At 47.9% G+C, this 20,291-nt stretch overlaps 1 protein-coding gene across 1 annotated transcript in view; it reads right to left on the reverse strand.

Annotated features, from left to right (window-relative positions):
• Nucleotides 1–249: 249 nt before the first annotated feature.
• LOC101318383 (heparan sulfate glucosamine 3-O-sulfotransferase 3B1) overlaps nucleotides 250–20,291 on the reverse strand; it is a 38,512-nt gene continuing 18,470 nt past the window's right edge. The window contains exon 2 of the mRNA XM_033846865.2: nucleotides 250–3,940. Coding sequence (XP_033702756.1) covers nucleotides 3,322–3,940 — 619 coding nt within the window. The 3' untranslated portion in view covers nucleotides 250–3,321. The remainder of the gene's footprint in view (nucleotides 3,941–20,291) is intronic.

Raw genomic sequence — 20,291 nt, forward strand, 5'->3', positions numbered from 1 at the left:
CCCATGGACAGACTCCAGCGGGCAGGAGCCCGTTCACTGATCTTGCAGCCTTCAGAGTCATTTACAAAAAATCTACCCCAAATACTTGCAGACTATTTGGATTTTGGATCAAATCTTTTAAAATATGAAAGATCGGCGTGCCTTTGGAATACCTCTGTGTGTGTGTGCACGCATGCGATTAGTTATTCAATCAAATACCATCTCCTTACCCATCCACAACATATAATAAAACACAGAGTTACCCACAAGTTGGTAAAATATATTTTATTTGTTCATAAAAAGAAATAGTATGAATTACCAGAATTTCATTTTCCTAGAAACATCTTTCTCTGTGTAAAATTAATTTGTGTTATACATAGGACAAAATATTGATTTAATTTTTTTCTTTTTGTACATATTGGTTATTCTAACATCCAGGTTATAGAGGACACACTGCTAGAATGTGCAGTGTTCCAGATTACTGGGCTGAATGAAACTCAGTCATAAATTAATGTTACAAAAGTGAGAAAAAAAATCTAACCACACCTTGAAGTTTTACTGACCATCTTTCTTGATCAACTGAAAAGAAAAAGGACATTGACTTCCATGTCAGCCTTTTAGACACTATGCGTTTCTACTTTAGCGGAACCTTCCATTTTCCTTTCTCATGAAAATATCCTGGTGGGATCTGAAACTGCGTTTCTCCAAAGGCCTACAATGTACCTGTCACTCAAAATGACTTCGTAGGAGGATCCCATGAAGAAGACAACTTTTCTTCCTTCATCTTCCAATTAAACGTTTATGATGCAGTTACTACACCTAAACACCCTTCCAGGTACCACTTACCAAGTACGAACACCTCAAAGACAGCGTGGGCTCGACAGGAACAACAACAACCTCCAAATATTTTGTTAACCTTTTTGTTTGTTTTTAAACAAACTGAGCGGAATAAAGTACCCCATGAATATCAGAGCTTCTCCTGTAATGCGGAAGAAAACCAGAACGCGTTAGGACAAATTGCCAAACCAGAAATGGTGTTTGTCTTCTAGCAGCTAAAAGGTTAAGTCGGTGGCCGTGCAGACTTCTCCAGGAGGAAGACACGTGTGCCCTGTAATAAGTATCATGCGATGGGGTGTAACCTTGGGGCCGATGCTGAGTCAGGAGCCGTCAGGAACTGTAAGCCGTCAGACTCCTCGGAAGAGATGCACAGGAAGTCTGATTTATTTGTCTTCCACAGAAAAACGCGCTCTAGTCCTTCAGTGCTAATTATCGACATCTGTTTGGATTCAAGGATTTGACCCAGAATAGAATCTTGACTCACTTCAGTGTTCATGACTAAATGACCCTCCTTCTCTCTGAGGATTTCCTGTTTTAGTTTTAAGGCAGGGAATAAACAACTTAATCGAAAATGGTCCAGCTTAGAAAGGCAAGCAGGGCCCTGGAGGGGAGGGAAAAGTTCACGTGCATTTCCCCACTGCTTCGTGGCAAACCCTCCTCTGAACTTTTTTGCAAGCTGACATCACGCACCGTGTCAGAGCACGAGAGTGGACAGAAAGCGGACAGGGCAGGATCAGGTGGCAGGTGGGGGCTGGCTTTGACTTTAAGCGATGTTATGCTATAATGGAAAAGAGGTGTTCCCAGTGTTATTTCTAATGAGCCTTCTGATAGGAGAAATGCACGATCAATTAGCACCCTTCTGAAGATGTCTCTGACACCCAAGCAGCAAGAGGGAAGAGCCATGCCATGATCATGGGCATTCCCCTAAGCGCAGGTCTACACGGCTTGGTAGAGGCAGTAACAAAGCTATGAAATGCACACAGCATCTCAGGAATGCACAGAGCTCCCGCCTCCAGTCCCCGTGCGCCCATCCTCCTATACCTTAGCTTTGCAGCTAAGCACAAACTAGCTACGTCGGGGCTAAAACTTGTGGGCAAAGACAGACCAGATTATCAATAAGACATCCCTTAAAGACCAGTGTTTTGTTTCACTGGCGAGCAAGTTATCCCATAGAACATACCAAAGTGTCCTTTGTAAATATCACAACCCAACCATTTTGACAATATCTTCCCATATATTCCTTAGTGAAAGTATAACACAAATGACAATTCTTTGATATTGCTATACGGTTACCCAACTGCCACTAGCTGGTCATCACAAACGACCCCTCCAGTGCCCCCTCCACGAAGAGGTAGGGGAGAGAATTCTGCATCAGCAGCAACAGTGCTGGAACCCCTTCTGCCAGGGCCTGGCTAAAACAAGGGACAGCGGCACAGGCTCGAGCGCTCATAGGCAACACGGGCCAGCGTTCCCAGTCTCTTTACAAGAGCCTCTCCTGGTTCTCGCTGTTTGCCTGTGGGCTACAGACCGTGTTGTCTGAGATGAGCTAGGAATTCCAGGGAGGGGAGTTCCAGACATCAAACAGGGGCTGGCTCTGCACCTAGCGGCACCTTGGTAGACTCAGATGGCGTGGGATGAACCCGGCCCCTTCAGGTCTCGACACCCTTGGTTCGATCCGGGGGTTCTGCTAGCCTAGGGGATTCTTTGGTGTGTCAAAGCAGAGCCGTCTGCCTGGAGAACGGAACACGATGCACTCGCATGCAAATTAGAAGGGATCGTCTTTATTTCTAAAGCAGCACCCGAGCATCTCAGATGCGGGACCTGCAGAAGTGGGGACTGATATTTGCCTACGCTTCAAGCCAGTTATTGAACCAGGGATGGGGCAGAAGATGAGGCAGGGGCATCCTTCAGAATCAAAAGGTAAAGTCAAGGGCCCTGACAGGCAGACTCTAAAAGGATGTGGATGTCCCTGCCAAGGTAGTGATTCCCCCGCGTGCTGAGCGGACTTGGGGGGAAAAGCTAGCGCTGTGGTTTGGAGTCTACGCCCTCGGATGTGTCAGCACGTCAGCGAGGAAGCTGCTATGTGAAGGTCTGGCAGCTCGGAGCTCCCAGAGGTGCCCAGGCAGGAGGGGAGATGGAAGCTTCCGTATGAGGAGGTGGGCAAGTGCATCCAGACAGCGATCGAAGGCTGCATACCCGTAACAACGAAAATCTCAAGTTGTGCTTTTCTTCTTTTTAAATACAATGGGTAGAAAGAAAGAAAAAAAAAAAAAAAAAGGAAGCACCATCCATTGTGAAGACGAGAAGAAAATCTTAGAAACACTTTGGAATGTGAACAGATTACGTGACTCTAAAGAGCGTGGCTAGGCAGCTTAGTGAGTTAATTGCTTATGAATTAAAAATAAATTATTATAAAATAGATTTCTGTACATTTTACATACATATAATCTCTCTCAATATTTCCTAAGCCCCGGGTGGGGAGGGGGGCGGGGCGGGAGGGTCTGATCAGTCCCAGCCGAAGTCGTGGCCCGTCATCTGGTAGAACTTGCGGTTGAAAGGCCGGTAGAAGTCGCGCAGCCGCCGCAGGACCTGGCCGTCGATCTCGGGGTGGGGTCTGCCCTTGGTCTTGCCCAAGCAGTGAGGGCGGCCGCTGCCCTCGGCCTTCTTGAGGCAGGGGAAGCCCTTGGTCTGGTTGAAGTAGAAGTGCTTGTCGGAGATGATGCGCTTGAGGCCCAGGAAGTCCTGCACGCGGCCCAGCTCGCCGGCCGGGTCGCGCACCAGCCGCTCGCCGCTCACGAAGAGCAGCTGGCGGGCGGGGAAGTGGCGCAGCCAGCGCTCCAGGTGCTCGGCGTACAGGCCGATCTGGATGGCGCTCCACGCCCGGTCCACGAGGCCCGCCGTCCGGTTCCTGAAGGCCAGGCTCTCGAAGCTGGGGATGTCGGGCCGCTTGGACAGCGTCTGCGTGTAGTCCGAGACGGCCCTGGTCACCGGGTCCCGCACCACCACCAGGAGCTTGGTGTCCTTGGACATGGCCGAGATGCGCGCGGGCGCCTCGCGCGTCACGAAGTAGCTGGGCGTCTTCTCCATGGTGATCTGCCCCTCCAGGGTCCTCGGCATCAGGTCCCTGCGCGGAGCAGAAAGGCACGTTAGGGCCTGAAAACTGAGCTTCTTCCCAGCAGAGGGAGGGTCTTACAGACCCGGAGCCTGAGTTGAGGTAACTGCTCCGCTTACTAGATGTGTGACCGTGATCGCGGAGAAGTCGCACAGACGCAAGGCTGTGCACCCCTGGTTCCTCGCGGATGTACTTAATGGGAAATAATAACACTACCGATCTCCTACGGTTGTTGTGATGATTAAACGTATTCATATACCTCAACAGCTTAGAAAAGTGCCTGGCATAGGCAGGGAGACTTGTATGATATCTTTCTTAGCATAATTTAAACATAACTACGTAGGCAAAACTGCTATAACCTACAGGAAAGATAGGACATGATATTTGGACCAAAAAGCAGTTCTGTGTGGTGATGAGCACTAAAAATCACAGGCATCAATGATGTAAGACTGCGTCTGATTTGCTCCCTGAGTTCCAGCATCCGAATATGTGAAACGAGAATGATTTCCGCCCACTGCATTTCGTTGTTGCGGGGTTTGTAAAATGAAAGTATTTAGCTTAACATTTAAGCACTGTGGGCTTGGACATCAGACCGCCTGGGTTCAAATCCCAGCTCGGTCACTTATAAGGTGTCTCATCTTCAGCAACTTACTTTCTGGCCTTCTCTCCTCAGCTGTAAGAATAAAGATGATAACACCAACCTTATGGGAGTTTAATGAGGATTAAGACAATTAATGATCATAATATGCTTTGAACGTGCCTGGCATACGTTATATATTCGATATTCACTAGCTGCGGCTACTACTCCATTATTATGATCATTAGGACCGTGTTCAGTACACAGTTTATAGTACACAGTAGGACCATGCTGAACATGCATGTGTACACGTTGGTGTGTGTACATCGGAAGGCGATGTGTTACCTAATCGGACACTAAGTAGCGGTCACAGATGTACAATCTTCCATTTGCTACGGGATAGAGATTTCTGATTGATTCCAACCTGGGCCCAGAAATTGGAAAAAAGACAATTTCCACATCATTTTTGACCAAATATCTACCTCTCAGTAGGACATTCTGAACTTCCAGCTTCAAGCCATCCCTAATCTACTGAGACCAAAATCCCTCTAGGGAGACATTTATGGAAATGATGATATAAACTCTATTGCAAGAGGCAGAAAGGGCAACGGGCTCCTCCTTCACAGCTAGTTAGAGGAAGAATGCTTCTCCCCGAAGGACTGCCTTGCAGCCCTGCAGCTGCCCCCGGCTTAAGCTAAAGCTGGATTGACCCACTTTGCCCATTAACCACTTAGACAAACGTAGCCGTGTCATCAGGCTAACGTGATGAAGGATTACAGAGGGGCCCCGGCTCGCAACTTATTTTGCATTTCACTCAAAAGCAGATCGAGTTTGATCAAGTCCGAGCTGTTTCCAGTGTTCAGCCATTTGTACCTAGACTGAATCTACAAGAAAGGGTTTAATATTCAGAATCCAAGTGCTATACCGTTATGACTGAGGGAAACCCGACCCGCCAAGTTCTCCAGGGCCAGGGCAGATGGAATGGGTTTGGGGTCTGTCTTCAGAGGGTCTAAACGCGTAGGAACTTTGAATGAACCAGAGAAGTTCTAAAAGCCTTATAATTCTGATGTTCTCCAGTAGCAAAGGTTGCCTTAATTTTCTTTTTCTGCCTCTTTTCTTTCTTCAGGTGGCACGCCTCCTCCCAGGGTCCAGCAAGTGAACTTACTGTTTGAACTGGCAAATTACACAACAATTAAGAGGAAGGTTATTGAAATGGATGTAACCCAACGCACTACAGCCGAACAGAGGCCAAGACATTGACACAAAGCAGATGATGGAAGTCAATGAACTTGAACTTCAGAGAGGGGACAAGCAGCAAGGCACATTGGGTCGGGGTGGGCCCATCTCCCCCTTGGATTGAGCAAAACTAGGAAGAGTCAGGGAAACATCCGGTCCCCTGTTTCCCTCTCCTGGGGGAGAATGACCTCTTGCTTGGTTACAGAAATACCCCACCTATGCACACTATTGTAAATAAAATAGATAACCAACAAGGACCTAGTGCAGAGCACAGGGAACTCTACTCAATATTTTGTAATAACCTATAAGGGAAAAGAATCTGAAAAAGAATATAGATAGACAGATACAGATATATGTATAAGCGAGTCACTGTGCTGTAACCTGAAACTAACGCAATGTCGCGAATCAACTTTACCCCAATAAAAAAAAAAAAAAAACCCGCACGTTTCCTGACCTCCAACAGCAATCTTTTTTCTTAATTCTAAAGATCTACTTGTTAACCTACATACAGTGAACAATCATTCTTGGTGTCCAGTTGCATGACTTCGGACACATACATAGAAATCTTTAACAACCAGCACCACCGGTTCTATCACTCCCAAATCTTCCCCTTGTGCTGCCCCTTTCCAACGAAGAGCTTAAAGCAAGCACCTTCCACAAGGCAAATCCCCTTACAAATAGCCCGAGGCTGCCCAAATCCTTGTTTGGATACCCTTGGGAGGAAAATCTTGATTGAAAAGAGAAAATGGTCAATAGAGACTTAGACATTTTGACATCACAGATCTATTTACTGTTGCTTAAAAAAAAAAAAAGAAGCTACAAGTTTTCATGAGGGTGAACATCCCTGGCCACATGCCTGCCTTTCCAGGCCTCAGCCTCCTGGTCTGTGAATTAGCACCGAAGAGGAGGTCGCCTTCTGACAAACTGCTCTGAGGACGATCCCACTGTGGGGTCAGGTTGGTAACCGGCCAGGAAGCCGAAAGGCTGCATCACTTTTAGCTGCTCCCAAAGCCCACGTCCGGCCCCTGAGAATTCAAAAAACAACAGAGCAGCCAGGAGAAACCTTTACACACAGAAGAATCAGGATTTCTAGGAAGGTTACACCTCTCCTCCCCACCCTGGAAACAACTAAATAAATAAACCTCCACAGTCCAAAATCCACATGGGGAATAAGGATGCCCGCCCCCTGTTTTTTGAGCAGCTGATAAACCCGCAAGTATCAGCAACAAAACTCAAAAACGCTGGGATCCCCAGAGATGCAGGGAGAGGTGGGGCTGAACAGGTAGAGCACAGAAGATTTTTAGGGCAGTGAAAATACCAAGTGATACCGTCATGACGGATACGTGTCATTATGCGTTTGTCAAGCCCACAGAACGGACATCTCCAAGGGTGGGCCCTGCTGTATGTAAACTATGGACTTGGGGCGATGACGACTGATGTGTCAGTGTAAGCTCATCGTAACCAGTGGACCACTCTGATGGGGGAAGGCTGTGCTTCGCGGGGAGCAGGAGACCTATAGGAATGTGGTTGAACCCCAAATTCACGCGCCAGTGCTCGGTTTCTGGAACTTTGACCTTTCTGCTTGATTTTGCTGTGACCCTAAAACTGCTCTAAAAAATAAATAAATAAAATCTGCTTTAAAAAAAAAAAAACAGCAACCCCGACCACGCTGCGATCCCTTCTCTCCTTGGCTTCCTGTCTGTGAAGGATGGTTTCCTCCTTGGGAAGAACGGGGTCGCACACCCTTGCACCCTCAGCCCGGGCCTCAAGTGCAGGTGCAGCACGCTCACCGGGGTCCTTTCCTAACCCTCACCTTCCTCTGCGGCTCCAGTCGAGGGCTCTCCCTGGGATGCTGGGATCACGGCACCTGTGACCACTCAGGAAAAAAGAAAACCCTTTCCTCCCAGGGAACACTGAGGGCTGTCAAAGGTAGCACATCTTAACCTGTGACAGGCAAGATCAGGGACTAAACAGCCAACTTCCTGCCTGGAAAATACATGCCAGAAAAACTCAGAAAACGAACAAAAAATAACAAGTCTTCTTTTATGAAAGGATGCCCTTGGGTTCCTGGGATCTGACTGCTCGGCTGCCCAAGCCCCTCCCTCATCCTTTCCTCCTCCAGAGGCCTGGCCCACCCTGCCTGGTCCCCAAGGAAGGCAGTCAGGCTGAGGTTAGCTGAGTGCGTCAATCTCCCCATCACAGAGGCCGGGGAAGCGCTCAGTTGGCTAACTTGAGAAGGGCAGAAGGGTAGCTGGGGGGTCACAGGGAGGGGACATTGCCAAGGAGCAAACTGCAAAGCTGCCGACAGTCCCGGAGGTGACAGACACTGGCAGGGTCGGGGGCGAGGAGAGGGCACATGTCCCCAGAAGCTAGCGGGTGCTCTGGAGTCCCCAGGGTCATTAGAGACCTAATCAGAGGGGTTTCTGTAGTGACAAGTGTGCGGGAAGCTGGTGTCACCTCTTCTGAAGGCGGCCGTGCTCACCATGATACCACCGATGCCACACGGCTGTCACCTCTTCTGAAGTCCCATCTACCAGCCCTGAACATCCACCCCAAACTCTCCCCCGGGGCGGTGCCTTTCTACCTTGTGACCTTATAAATTACAGTGGACTTCAGGGGGAGGGGAGGGGGGCAAAGACAAAGGTCCAGCCTTGTAGCTTCCATCCCGACAGAAAGATGAGACACCCAGGGATGAGAAAGGAACTCTTCCTGTAAACTTGACTGTGGACAAGGAGACACCGGCAGCTCCTGAGACTTGCAACTCGAGCTGTAAGTTGTAACCCTGGGAAGTTTCTTCTTTAAAGCAGTTTTCTTCCCAGGGGAGGAGTGGGGGGGGAGGGAGGAAGATGGGGATCAGCTCAGCCCCTTCTTATCTGGAACCTTCTTCCTTTGTAGGAAGTCTCTGAGCCCACCAGATCGGAGCTCCCCTTCAAAGGGCCACATCTCCATAAATAATTATCTCCATTTGGGTGAGATGTTTGCATATCAAAGAACTCCTCTGGGAGGGTTTCAAATAATTTAAAATGAAATTGTAAATAGTCTGTTGCTCTCCGTGTCTCTCTGGTCCCCAGGAGCAGCTGGGCTCCCGGAAGTGATGTCATTATTCATTATAAAGTTTACTGGGTCTTTTTACTTTCTTTCTTTCTTTTTTTTTCTTTCTTTTTTTAAGGTAATGGGTAGGAAAGAAGAAAAATAACAAAGGATGGACTCCCCCGGGTCCCCTCCTTGGCCAACCCTCTCTCCTTTCTCCCTGCCCAGCCCCCAACCCCACTGCAAGGATTTGGCCTCCATTGTCCTAGAATTTCAATACTGCTCAGAAAATGAAAAGCCTTTGAATGCCATAAGGGGGTGGGGCTCAAAAGAGCATCTCACTCCTCTGGGTCAACTCAAGATTCCTTTCATTTTGGCAGAGTCCTCTGTTATAGACCCTGCTTCACAAAGGCCTGAGTTCCTGTTCCTCGAAGGGGCTGGGGGGCTGGGGGGGGTGGAGGGAGGGTTTCAATTAAAAGCTAATAGCCTTTTGTGTCTGCGCTCTGTGGGGCGTTGCTCGTGTTTATCGGACCTCACTGTGTGCGGGCACAAATCATGTGAAATCAGAGTAATCTGTGTCCCGTTTCCTGAAAAAAAAAAGAAAAAGAAAAAAATTTTTTTCATCAATAGAAAAAAGTTTTCCGGGAAGCACACTCTCTCGAAAGTAAAAGTAAAATCAGCCCTGCCATTGGGCAGACAGGGCAGAGCAGGGGGCCCAGAAAGGGGAGAGTAGGGCACCAGATGCAGAGGCGGAAAGGCTGCCGCTGAAGCAGCTCTGCCCCTTCCTGCTTCGGCAGATTCTTCTCTGTGCAGACCTGACCTGCTCATCAGAGATGAACTCTCATCAGTGCGGGCTTCCCGTCTGGAACCGGCTCCTTTTCCCTGGGGCGGTGGGAGCCCCAGCTCTGCCTGGGTTACCTCCCAGGCAACAAAGGGCCAGCCCTCAGGCTGTTACACTGACTGGTGTGTGTCACAGGCTCCGGTAAATCCTCTCCCAGCTCCCTGCTTCATCCCAAGAAAGTCTGCCTACCCTGCGCCCTGGGCAACGAGGTGCAAATGTTTGTAAACAGACCCTTACTCCAGAGCTTCTGAGCCATTCCACACCGCCCGTCAACACAGCGTGGATGAAAATCACTTCCCCACCAGGGAAGCACCGCCCCCCCACCCCCCCACCCCACCCCCCACCCCACCCCCCACCCCACCCCCACCCCCGCTTCTCCCAGGGCAAGGGGAGGGACTTCCTGGCCCAGCGAAAGCCCAGTGGGCACTGGGCACACGAAGCCCTGGGCTCTGGTTCCTGCCCTGCCACTGACAAGAGCCTAAGACCTCCGACGAGGCACTCAAAGCTTTGGGCTCAGTTTCCTGTGTATAAAAATTAATGGACTGGGGGACTTCCCTGGTGGTGCAGTGGTAAAGAATCCACCTTCCAATGCAGGGGACAGGGGTTCGATCCCTGGTCGGGGAACTAAGATCCCACGTGCCACGAGGCAACTGAGCCCATGCGCCACAACTACTGAGCTCTCACGCCTCAACCAGAGAGCCCGAGTGCTAAAAACTACAGAGCCCACGCGCTCTGCGGCCCACAACTAGAGAGGCGACCGCGCGCCACAACGAAAGAGCCTGCATATCACAACTAAGACCTGACGCAGCCAAAAAATAAAAAAATAATAAACAAAATAAATATTAAAAAAGTAATGGATTGGTTTAAAAGGGGGTTCTTAGGCTCTAAAATTCTGTACGGGGACCCTTACAATCTCCATCTCTTCCTCCCCACCCTCATGCCACCCCCTGCTCCTCCAGCCAGCCATAGGTTGGCACAAGTTGGTAAAGGAGAACCTATATAAATATTCGATGATTGAATTGGTACAAAGTGTACTTCAAAGTGTACCTTGGGGGTACAGATCAACCCCAAGAGTGCAATTCAGGTGGAAGTCAATGTCAAGGGTGTCCTAAAACTAGGCACTCACTCGTTAGGCAACCTGGTGCCTGGTGGAATAGAAAGGAAAGTAGGGTTCAAGGTCAGGCTGTGTGTCTTCAGGCAAGTTGCCTAACATCTCTGAGCTGTCTCTCTGCATTTGTAAAATGGAGGTATTTGTCCTGCTTTAAAAAAAAATGAGATTCAAATGTAGTTCATATGTGAATAAGCTCTTAAAGCAGCAAAACCCTTCCTATGGGTAAGGTGGAATGAACCCCACTTATGTCCCCTCTTTATTATCTCCTTGACTTATGGCTCTAAATAGTAGGGATATTTCTAGGGAAATATTGCTAAGGAAAAAGAAATTCCACATTGGTTCTTAAATTCAAAGTCTCCTGTAAAACAAATATTTGAAAGAGTCTCCGTTTCCTGAAATTCTTCACTTGTGCTAGGAAGGATCCCATGTTTGGACCTTCCTTCTTAGTTCCCTGGTAGGACCTTGGAGACCAAGAAAAACCAAACTCCCCTTCTTGGGTTGACATCACTGAACGGATGTGATGATCCAAGCCAAAGGGGAGCAGGAAATGAGGCAGTGTTTCATTGAACGCATCCTACTTTGGAGGGTTCTTTCTTTCTCTCTCTCTCTCTCTTTGCTTCCTTCCTTCTTTATCTCTTTCCTTCTTTCCTTCTCTCCTTCCTTCCTTCCTCCTTCTCTCTCTCTCTCTCTCTCTTTCTTACTTTCTTTCCATGGCAGAGAATGAGGTTTACCTGAAGTAAAACAGCCCGTTTAGGGGCAGGGGTCCATCCCTGGCTGCTGAAAAGAAACAACCCAACTGCGGAAACCAGATTCACAGAATGAAGAGTTGATATAATCCATTACCTTCCCTCCTCCTGACTGCAGGGACGGTAGGAGTTTGGGATGAGAGAGAAATCCCAGTCAATCCTCGACTTAAGTCCAAGACAATGGCCCCATCCCTCTCCCTGCTCCCCTTCTACTTTACAAAGAGAACTCTACTTTATGGTTATCAACTGAAAAGTTGATAGAAAGTATAAAGTAAATTAGGTCAATAAAAACCCCAGACGTAAGTTTGAGTTAAGCTAAACTGAAGGGAAACGAGAGCAAAAAAACTTCCCTTATCACAGGCTTTAAATAGCTCGAGAACATTTTAGAGAAGAAAAGAGGTGCTTTCTAGAGAACATCCTTGGGAGTGTATAAACCTGGAGACACTGCCGACAAAGAAAACCCTTCAGTTTCTTATTTGCACGCCGATAATCAGTAGCAATTATTTCTTCCCAGTTGGTCTGACCTAGTGCTTGAAGCTGATCGGAAGGTGTCTAGAGAAAGGAAGTGACATGGCAAGGCTGATGGAAACTCTGAAGACACCCATCAGGACTTCCCCGGTGGTGCAGTGGTTAAGAATCCGCCTCCCAATGCAGGGGACACAGGTTCAAGCCCTGGTCCGGGAAGATCCCACATGCCGCGTAGCAACTAAGCCCGTGCGCCACAACTACTGAGACTGCACTCTGGAGCCTGCGAACCACAACTACTGAGCCTGCGTGCCACAACTACTGAAGCCCGCGCAGCTAGAGCCCGTGCTCTGCAACAAGAGAAGCCACTACGATGAGAAGCCCGCGCACCACAAGGAAGAGTAGCCCGCGCCCACCACAACTAGAGAAAGCCCGTGCGCAGCAACGAAGACCCAACGCAGCCAAAATAAATAAATAAAATTATTTAAAAAATAAAATAAAGACACCCATCAAAGTGCCCTCTCTCCTACTCTTTTGGGGATTCTCAGCTTGTGAAGTACGGAAGCTTTCCAGAGCCAGTTTTCAGGAGGAGAAAGTCGCATCCATTCATTATCACAGGTCACCATTTTTTAAATAAAAACTCAGTGCATCTGTAACAGATTACTATATAAAGTCCAACTTGCTCGTGTGTTTCATGTCCAAAGATAGGACAGATGGAAAGTCTTGGCGGCTGAAGCTCTGCTCAAGTATTCTGTATTACTTGAGCACGTCTCATCAAGATTGTTCAAATTCTATGAGAACTTCCTGATAGACGGTGAGTCTTAAAATTTCCAGCGATTCTTCTGTGCTTGAGACAAGGCGTTCCCTCCCCCCGACTCCACAACTCGCACAAGGGAACAAAACTGTAAGCGCCAGGGAGATCAAATAACCAAATGGGTAGTGAGAGGGCTGCTAAGAATTACAAGCAAGATTAGCCTTTTACCCTGCATTAGCCCCAGTGAAAAACTAACCCTGTAACTATTTTTAAGCCCTAATGACGATTTCTAAGAACAAAATGTTTGGTTGAATCTTATGGCCCGCCATGTTTTGTTTTGTATTTATAGGGACGGTGAATTGTAAAGATTTTTATCTTCAAAAGAAATACAAAGACAAAACCCGGCAAAACACCCAGCATAGGAAGCACTGGAACATAATCTGCTGGATGAACACATAAACGAATGAATGAAAGGAAGTGAACGAGCAGTGCTTAAAGCCGATGACTAGAGGTCACAATGCAAATATGTAAAGAGAACTGGGGGCAATCTGGGATCATAAATTACCATGTGGGCCAGGTTTGAAAATGGTGAGCATCTCAGGATCCCAATGCTCAAAGGAGTTAATGCTAGAGCAACATTTATGTATCATCCTGCCCATTATATTAGGTGACACATTTACATTACGAGGCCGAACACATAAAGAAGGTCTTGACCTTGAGTGCTGAGCTACAGCAAAGAACAAGTTCCTTATGTCACCTGTGGAACAGAAGCCAGCCATGGGCGCCTCTTACTTTCGAACTTTAGATGCACCACCTCTTGGGGCCGGTAATAAACCACTTTCTCTCAAAATGGTAAGTGGTCGCTTTAACAACAGTAAGAAAAAAGAAATGACTCTAACGAGCTGATGTCTATTCATTGTCATTTTACTTATTATTTTGCTTACATTATTAAAATTCATTTGCATTCATCAAATGATGGTGGGGTGAGATACCCCACATGTCTCTCCCCTGGGTCTCAAAAAGAAAACGGACCAGGAATGTGGACATAGTCTCTCTCACGGATGGTTAAGGAATCAGTGAAATGGCACGTAGCTATCATTCACGGGGATGATTCTTGCCCTCCAGGGGCTTGCTGTGTATTTAGAGAGAAATTCCACATCCAGGAGGTTTGCTAATACATATTACATTGAAATGTGGAAAAGAAGCACCCAGACATCGTGTCCTTTGGGACATCTAAAGCTTCCTTGAGCTGGTCCCAAGGGCGGGTGGAAGTGAAGATATCAAGAACAGAAGATACCCGAGTGTAAGAACATAAGACAGAGATTAAAACATTGGGCTTGGACTGAAGTTTGTTTGTTTGTGGAATGGTGAGAAATAAGGCAAGAAAGATTGGAAAGCAGGCTGGAGTGGTCCCCTTTCCCCTCTGCTCTCACGATGTTCAACATGACATTCAAGCTCCCTGCCCAGGTGTCTCCCTGCTTTTCCCTAAGGACATGCTATGTCCCCTACCTTCCTTTTTCACCCTTCACCCCAGCCATGGGCAAGCAGAGCCCTCCTCCTTCTAGTACATTCCTATGGCACTCATTCCTTCCCCAGGCTGGGCTAGCAATTCTGCTCCCCTCTTAGGACCACCACCCTCCCTGCAAATACACATATGCGTGTGCGCGCGCACATGCACAAACGTTAGCATAACCTTTCTCTAGCTGCTATTATAGACTTCGAGGGGGTTGAGGACTGGGCTCTGCCTTATTTGCACTGTGGCCAAAATATATGGCTCTTAGATGAATGAAGGGTAAATGAATAAACGAACAAACGCCAGACAGAATTTGGATTTGAGGCAATGAGAAGCCACATCAAACGTGGGAGGTGAGTGGCTTCAAGACGTATCAGGAGTGGGGGAGACTGTGCTTCCCAGCAGCATATTTTAAACAGATCTGGGCTTTTAGCTGGTGATAAATTCCATGAGGCTACTGAGGACTGATACAAGAAGATGTAAAGACATTTGGAATAGGCAGAAAAGATTACTGGATATCTCCAGTGGAAAACTGTGCCGTGTGTTATCTGGAGCTAGCCATTTTATTGCCTTTGAGATATTCTGCAACTCTGTAAATTATAGGCAACAACATAGCAAAAGGCAATGTAAGTCTGGACCATTGGCATGCAAATAAGTGCTTTCTGGTGGAACTTCTGTGGGTTTCCTTTTCCACCTCCCACTACATGGAAAAAGCCAGATTCCACCTATTTGTAATTCATCTCAATGCTCCTTTATGTCAAGGAAACTTAAGTTCTTTTGACTTCCTTTGGACCAATGGTAACATCTGTCTGGTTCTCACTAATATTGGGTCGGCCAAAAAGTTCATTCCGTTTTTTCTGTAACATCGTATGGAAAAACCCGAACCAACTTTCTGGCCAACCCAATAATAAGTAAAATAAAATCCTTAACGTGCTCATTAAAGAAATATAAACCTTAACATTATAACTGGATGAGAGTCCTGATTTTACCTTTTGCTTTTAGAAAATTACCCTTTACCAAAAAGGCTGGATTAGCCATGTGCTTTTTACGAGTGCTATCCAAAAGAAGATGTGGTACATAATAGACAATGGACTTGGCCATAAAAAAAGTCATTTGCAGCAACATGGATGGACCTAGAGATTATCATACTAAGTGAAGTAAGGCAGAAAGAAAGACAAATACCATAAGATATCACTAATCTGTGGACTCTGAAATATGACACAAATGAACTTATCTACGAAACAGAAACAGACTCACAGACATAGAGAACAGATTTGTGGTTGCCAAGGGGGGGGGATGGAGTGGGAGGTTGGGATTAGCAGATGCAAACTACTATATATAGAATGGATAAAAAACAAGGTCCTACTGTAGAGCACAGGGACCTATATTCCATATCCTGTGATAAACCATAGTAGAAAAGAATATGAAAAAGAATGTATAGATATGTACAACTGAGTCACTTTGCTATACCGCAGAAATTAACAGAGCATTGTACATCAACTATACTTCAGTAAAATAAATTAAAAAAAAAAATAAGAGTGCTATCCACACCAGTGGCTGTTACCCCACAGCATCCTCTATATATAACCCCGTCCCCAACTTAGTACCAAGAACAGCCATACTTTCTTTTGAGCAAACAGCTTGTTTGAGTGATTTGTGTAACTGAGGCGTGTCTGCCTGTGAAGGCTGTCATGGAGCTGAGGGTCATGTCCACTGTCATTTGAGAGACATTTCTCAGGCCAGTTCCTGGCTCCATTTTATGGCCCCGCTATCGATTCTCCTGTCTTACTCTCACATTTTATGTGTTTGTGGCTCTTTCGGTATCATTCACAAGCCACCTGGAGTATGTGTTCAAGAAGGGCAGATACACAATAAATGCAGTTCCACAGACCTGAGTGGGAAAGCGGTGCTGGGGTGAAAACCACAGAACGGCTGATTCGAAGACACGCAGACGGAAGGAAAAAAGAAATGTTGGTAACAGGTTTGAGACGAGGAAAGACCTTCAGTTTTTAAGCAAGATGTACTGAGGGCGGAGTCCTTCTGCGTTCTGAGTTCACCCACAGAAACTGTAGCTTCCCACACAGTGTTCAGGGTGAGACTCAGAACACAAGGTCGGTGTTCATCCCAGAAACGTTATAAACAAATGAGGGTTTAGGTTTTTGTGTCCGTATGTAAAAAGCAGAAATGGAGAGCAGGTGAGCATCACCCCAGTTTCTAAGCTAGAAAAGGTTTTCTGGGTCCAGGCAGGTCAGCCTGGGGTGGGGTAGCTTTCCTGGGAGGCCAGCCGGAGGCCGGGGGCCGCGAACAATGGCCACCTCTCCCTGAGATGCTCAGCGCTGTTCTCCATTCACCCACAAAACCAAATAAAGACCTTTAAGCTGCTACTTTCCCAAATGAATTCACTTCCAAATCCCGGGCTGGGAACACGCAGCACTAAGCCCGTGAGCAAACACCCACTAAAGGAGAGAACAAGAGACACTCTCTCGGCTGCCCATTAGCACGTTTGGGAAATTAATCAACCCCCCAACCCCTTCAAAGACATTGTTTCCCTGGGCTGGCTGAGTGCACATCGATTAACTTCTCACGTGGAAGCAGGTAGGACGACCAGCTAACAAAAAGAGGCGTGGAATCAACTCACTGTATAAAGGTGCCCAGAGCTGATGCCCCAACCATCTTCTTTTATTCTTTTCCTTTTTTTTTAAAATGGAAGTATAGTTGATTTATAATATTATATAAGTTATAGGTGTACAACATAGTGATTCAGTATTTTCATAGATTATACTCCACTTAAAGTTATTATAAAATATTGGCTAGGGCTTCCCTGGTGGCGCAGTGGTTGAGAGTCCGCCTGCCGATGCAGGGGACACGGGTTCATGCCCCGGTCCGGGAAGATCCCACATGCCGCGGAGCGGCTGGGCCCGTGAGCCATGGCCGCGGAGCCTGCGCGTCCGGAGCCTGTGCTCCGCAACGGGAGAGGCCACGACAGTGAGGGGCCCGCGTACAGCAAAAAAAAAAAAAAAAAATATTGGCTAGATTTCCTGTGTTGTACAGTGTATCCTTGTAGATTATTTTATACATAGTAGCTTGTACCTCTTCATCCCCTTCTCCATAGTAGCTTGCCTCCCCCCCGCCCCCCACTGGGAACCACTAGTTTGTTCTCTGTGTCTGTTTCTGTTTTGTTATACTCACTAGTTTGTTTTATTTTTTAGATTCCACATATAAGTGATACCATAAGTATTTGTCTTTCTCTCTCTGACTTACTTCACTCAGCATAACGCCCTCTGGTCCATCCATGTTGCCGCAAATGGCGGGATTTCCTTCTTTGTGGCTGAGTAATATTCCACTGCATATATACTGCATCTCCTTAAGCTGTCCCCATGAATCTGGAATTCCAAGAGATTTCTTTACGAGACGAACAGTGTCTGTCCAAGGAAGGACCCCCTTTCCCAGGGCCCTGCTTCCTCTGAAGAGAGAGGGTTTTCCTCTTACTCAGAACAGAAATGGGGCTTGTTAATGATCATGTCAGAATGTTACCCTCACTGACAGGCTGCAAGTCCCAGAGCTGCGTCCTCAGAGCAGGGCACTTCCACTTTTAGGGGTTACAGAGAATTTGGGAAAAGAGCTGGGTGCTGGAGTGCACGTGTGTGACACGCATATGAGCCTCAGTACCCAGGTTCAGGGGGATTACAGACCCGTGGGGGCCATCCACGGGCCCAGGTGGAGAGCCCCGAGAAGGCTCGTCAGCAAGGCGCCAGCCACCAGCCAGCTGCTCGACCATCAGCCCAGACGAGGTGGTGTGTTAGGCAGTCAGCGTACTCAGCATGGTGGACACGTGTTCTCCATCCACCTGTGAGGTCAGCATCACAGTTAGGACCCCCAAGCTTCGCTCACCCCCCAAAGCTTTGCCTGAACTACCTTCAAATGGGATACGCCTCTGTGTTTTAGTGACATCGATATGATGAGCTGGCATGACAGTGGTCTGCACGTGGTCCTGTAAAGCCACAAAGACACGACCCACTGTGATGCTCAACAGGGAAGCCAGTCTGCCTCCAGGCAAGAGTGACTAGGCCTCCTTGTGATCAGAAGATGCGTCTCTCTCTCCCTTGGCCGTTATGAGGTCAACTCTAAGACCCGTGCGCGGCACCTCATCCACCAGAAAGGACTGGGCGCCCAGGCTCTCCGTGGGGCGTCTGCTCCACTTTAGAGCCAGGAGAGTGAGGCTGAGGGCGGTTAGATGGAGTTGCCCCAAGTATCCAGCCACGACAAAGCAAGGACTCGGGCTTCAGAAGGTTCAACTCCCAACGTCACGTTCATCCCGGCTCTCAGCAGTTCTAAGAACCTCCAGGATTAAAATGCTCAAATACAGCAACCATGTCCCCAGACCCATCTGACCCATCTATTATCCTACCCCCTTTCTAAAGAGGCGTCCATCTCCCCTCTTTTTCAGACAAAAAAAAAAAAAATAGGGGCTTCCCTGGTGGCGCAGTGGTTGAGAGTCCGCCTGCCGATGCGGGGGACACGGGTTCGTGCCCCGGTCCGGGAAGATCCCACATGCCGCGGAGCGGCTGGGCCCGTGAGCCATGGCCGCTGAGCCTGCGCGTCCGGAGCCTGTGCTCCGCAACGGGAGAGGCCGCAACAGTGAGAGGCCTGCGTCCCGAATAAATAAATAAATAAATAAATAAATGGGGAATTATAAGGGTAAAAATTATAATGGAATAAACATAAATATATATATAAACATATATATATGGAGAGAGAGAATTTAGAAAGTAAAAGCTAAATGTCTCACTGGTTCCCTGCACTTCTGCCCTTTAGCCTTTATTTTAGGAGTTCATTTTTCACCCAACCCAACCGAAACAAATGATATGTGGGATCTTCCCAGACCGGGGCACAAACCCGCGTCCCCCGCATCGGCAGGCGGACTCCCAACCACTGCGTCACCAGGGAAGCCCTAGCCCTGATTTTTTTCAACAGTATCTGTCTCGTAAAGAAATCTCTCGGAACTCCAGTGTCCTGCAGGAGAAAAAGCACTCGCCCTCCCATCCTATACGACCAACATCACAGACCAGGGCGGCTCTATACGGCTCGCCCAAAAGGCTTTGCTACCACCCTGCTGGGGCCACGGAAAGAATCAAAATTTCTCACAAGGTGTTTTCAGGTATCTCGGACAGAGGAGCTGACCCGAGGCTATACCCGCTCTGCCCTCCTTCTTCCCTTTCAACAAACCAGGTGTGTAGAAGGCAAAGCGAGCTGGTTCTAAACGTCCAGAGGGCAGAAGTCATGACTCAATCCATCGTTAGAAGCAGTGAGACACGAAAGCTGTGCCAGGCGGGACAATCCACTCCAACCAAGAAAAACAGGCTGATAAATAAGTCTTGGGAAGCCGCCGAGCAGAGCCCCCAAGAATCAACACGATAGGCTGCCTCCTGTTCTAGCCCATTAACTATTTGAGATTACCATCATGCGGGGAGTCGCCCGTCAGCTGGAAATTAAATTAGCCTGGCTGTAAACCAGGAACGTCAAGTGGAAAATATCTGATGCGCGATCCTGGGGTAAAACTCCACCACCAAACCCCACCCCGTCACGCAGCATCCTTCCATCCTCCAAGCTGGGCCCTTCTGTGCAGTGGCTCTTCTGAACCGGTAAGAAGCACAACGCAGCCCACGGGGTGAGACTTTCCTGGTTCTGGCTTTCAGAGAAAAGCACAGTCCACTGGGGTCACTCCTAGTAAAACAGCCAGAGAGGTGGCCTCACGAGACAAAATGGTAAGAAATGTGGCATTCAGAAAGAGACAGAGTAAGAAATGTTCAGATTAGAAAGAAAGAAAGGGGGGGGTGAAGAGAGGGAATGGTAAGAAATGTGGCATTCGGAAAGAGACAGAGTGAGAAATGTTCAGATTAGAAAGAAAGGAAGGGGGAGGGTGAAGAGAGGGAATGGGGGCAGGGGATAAACACTCATGTGCACCCGGCATCCCTGCGGATGGTCTGTGCAGAGGCATACGTTCCAGTGAGGAGGCAGCAGGCCCTACCCGCACCTTCAGAACAGGTGTGTGTTTGCAAAACCACCTTGCAATTACCAGGCTTGCCAGTT

This window comes from Tursiops truncatus, chromosome 20 (genome assembly GCF_011762595.2).
Source record: "Tursiops truncatus isolate mTurTru1 chromosome 20, mTurTru1.mat.Y, whole genome shotgun sequence".
In the NCBI taxonomy this organism is placed as follows: Eukaryota; Metazoa; Chordata; class Mammalia; order Artiodactyla; family Delphinidae; genus Tursiops; species Tursiops truncatus.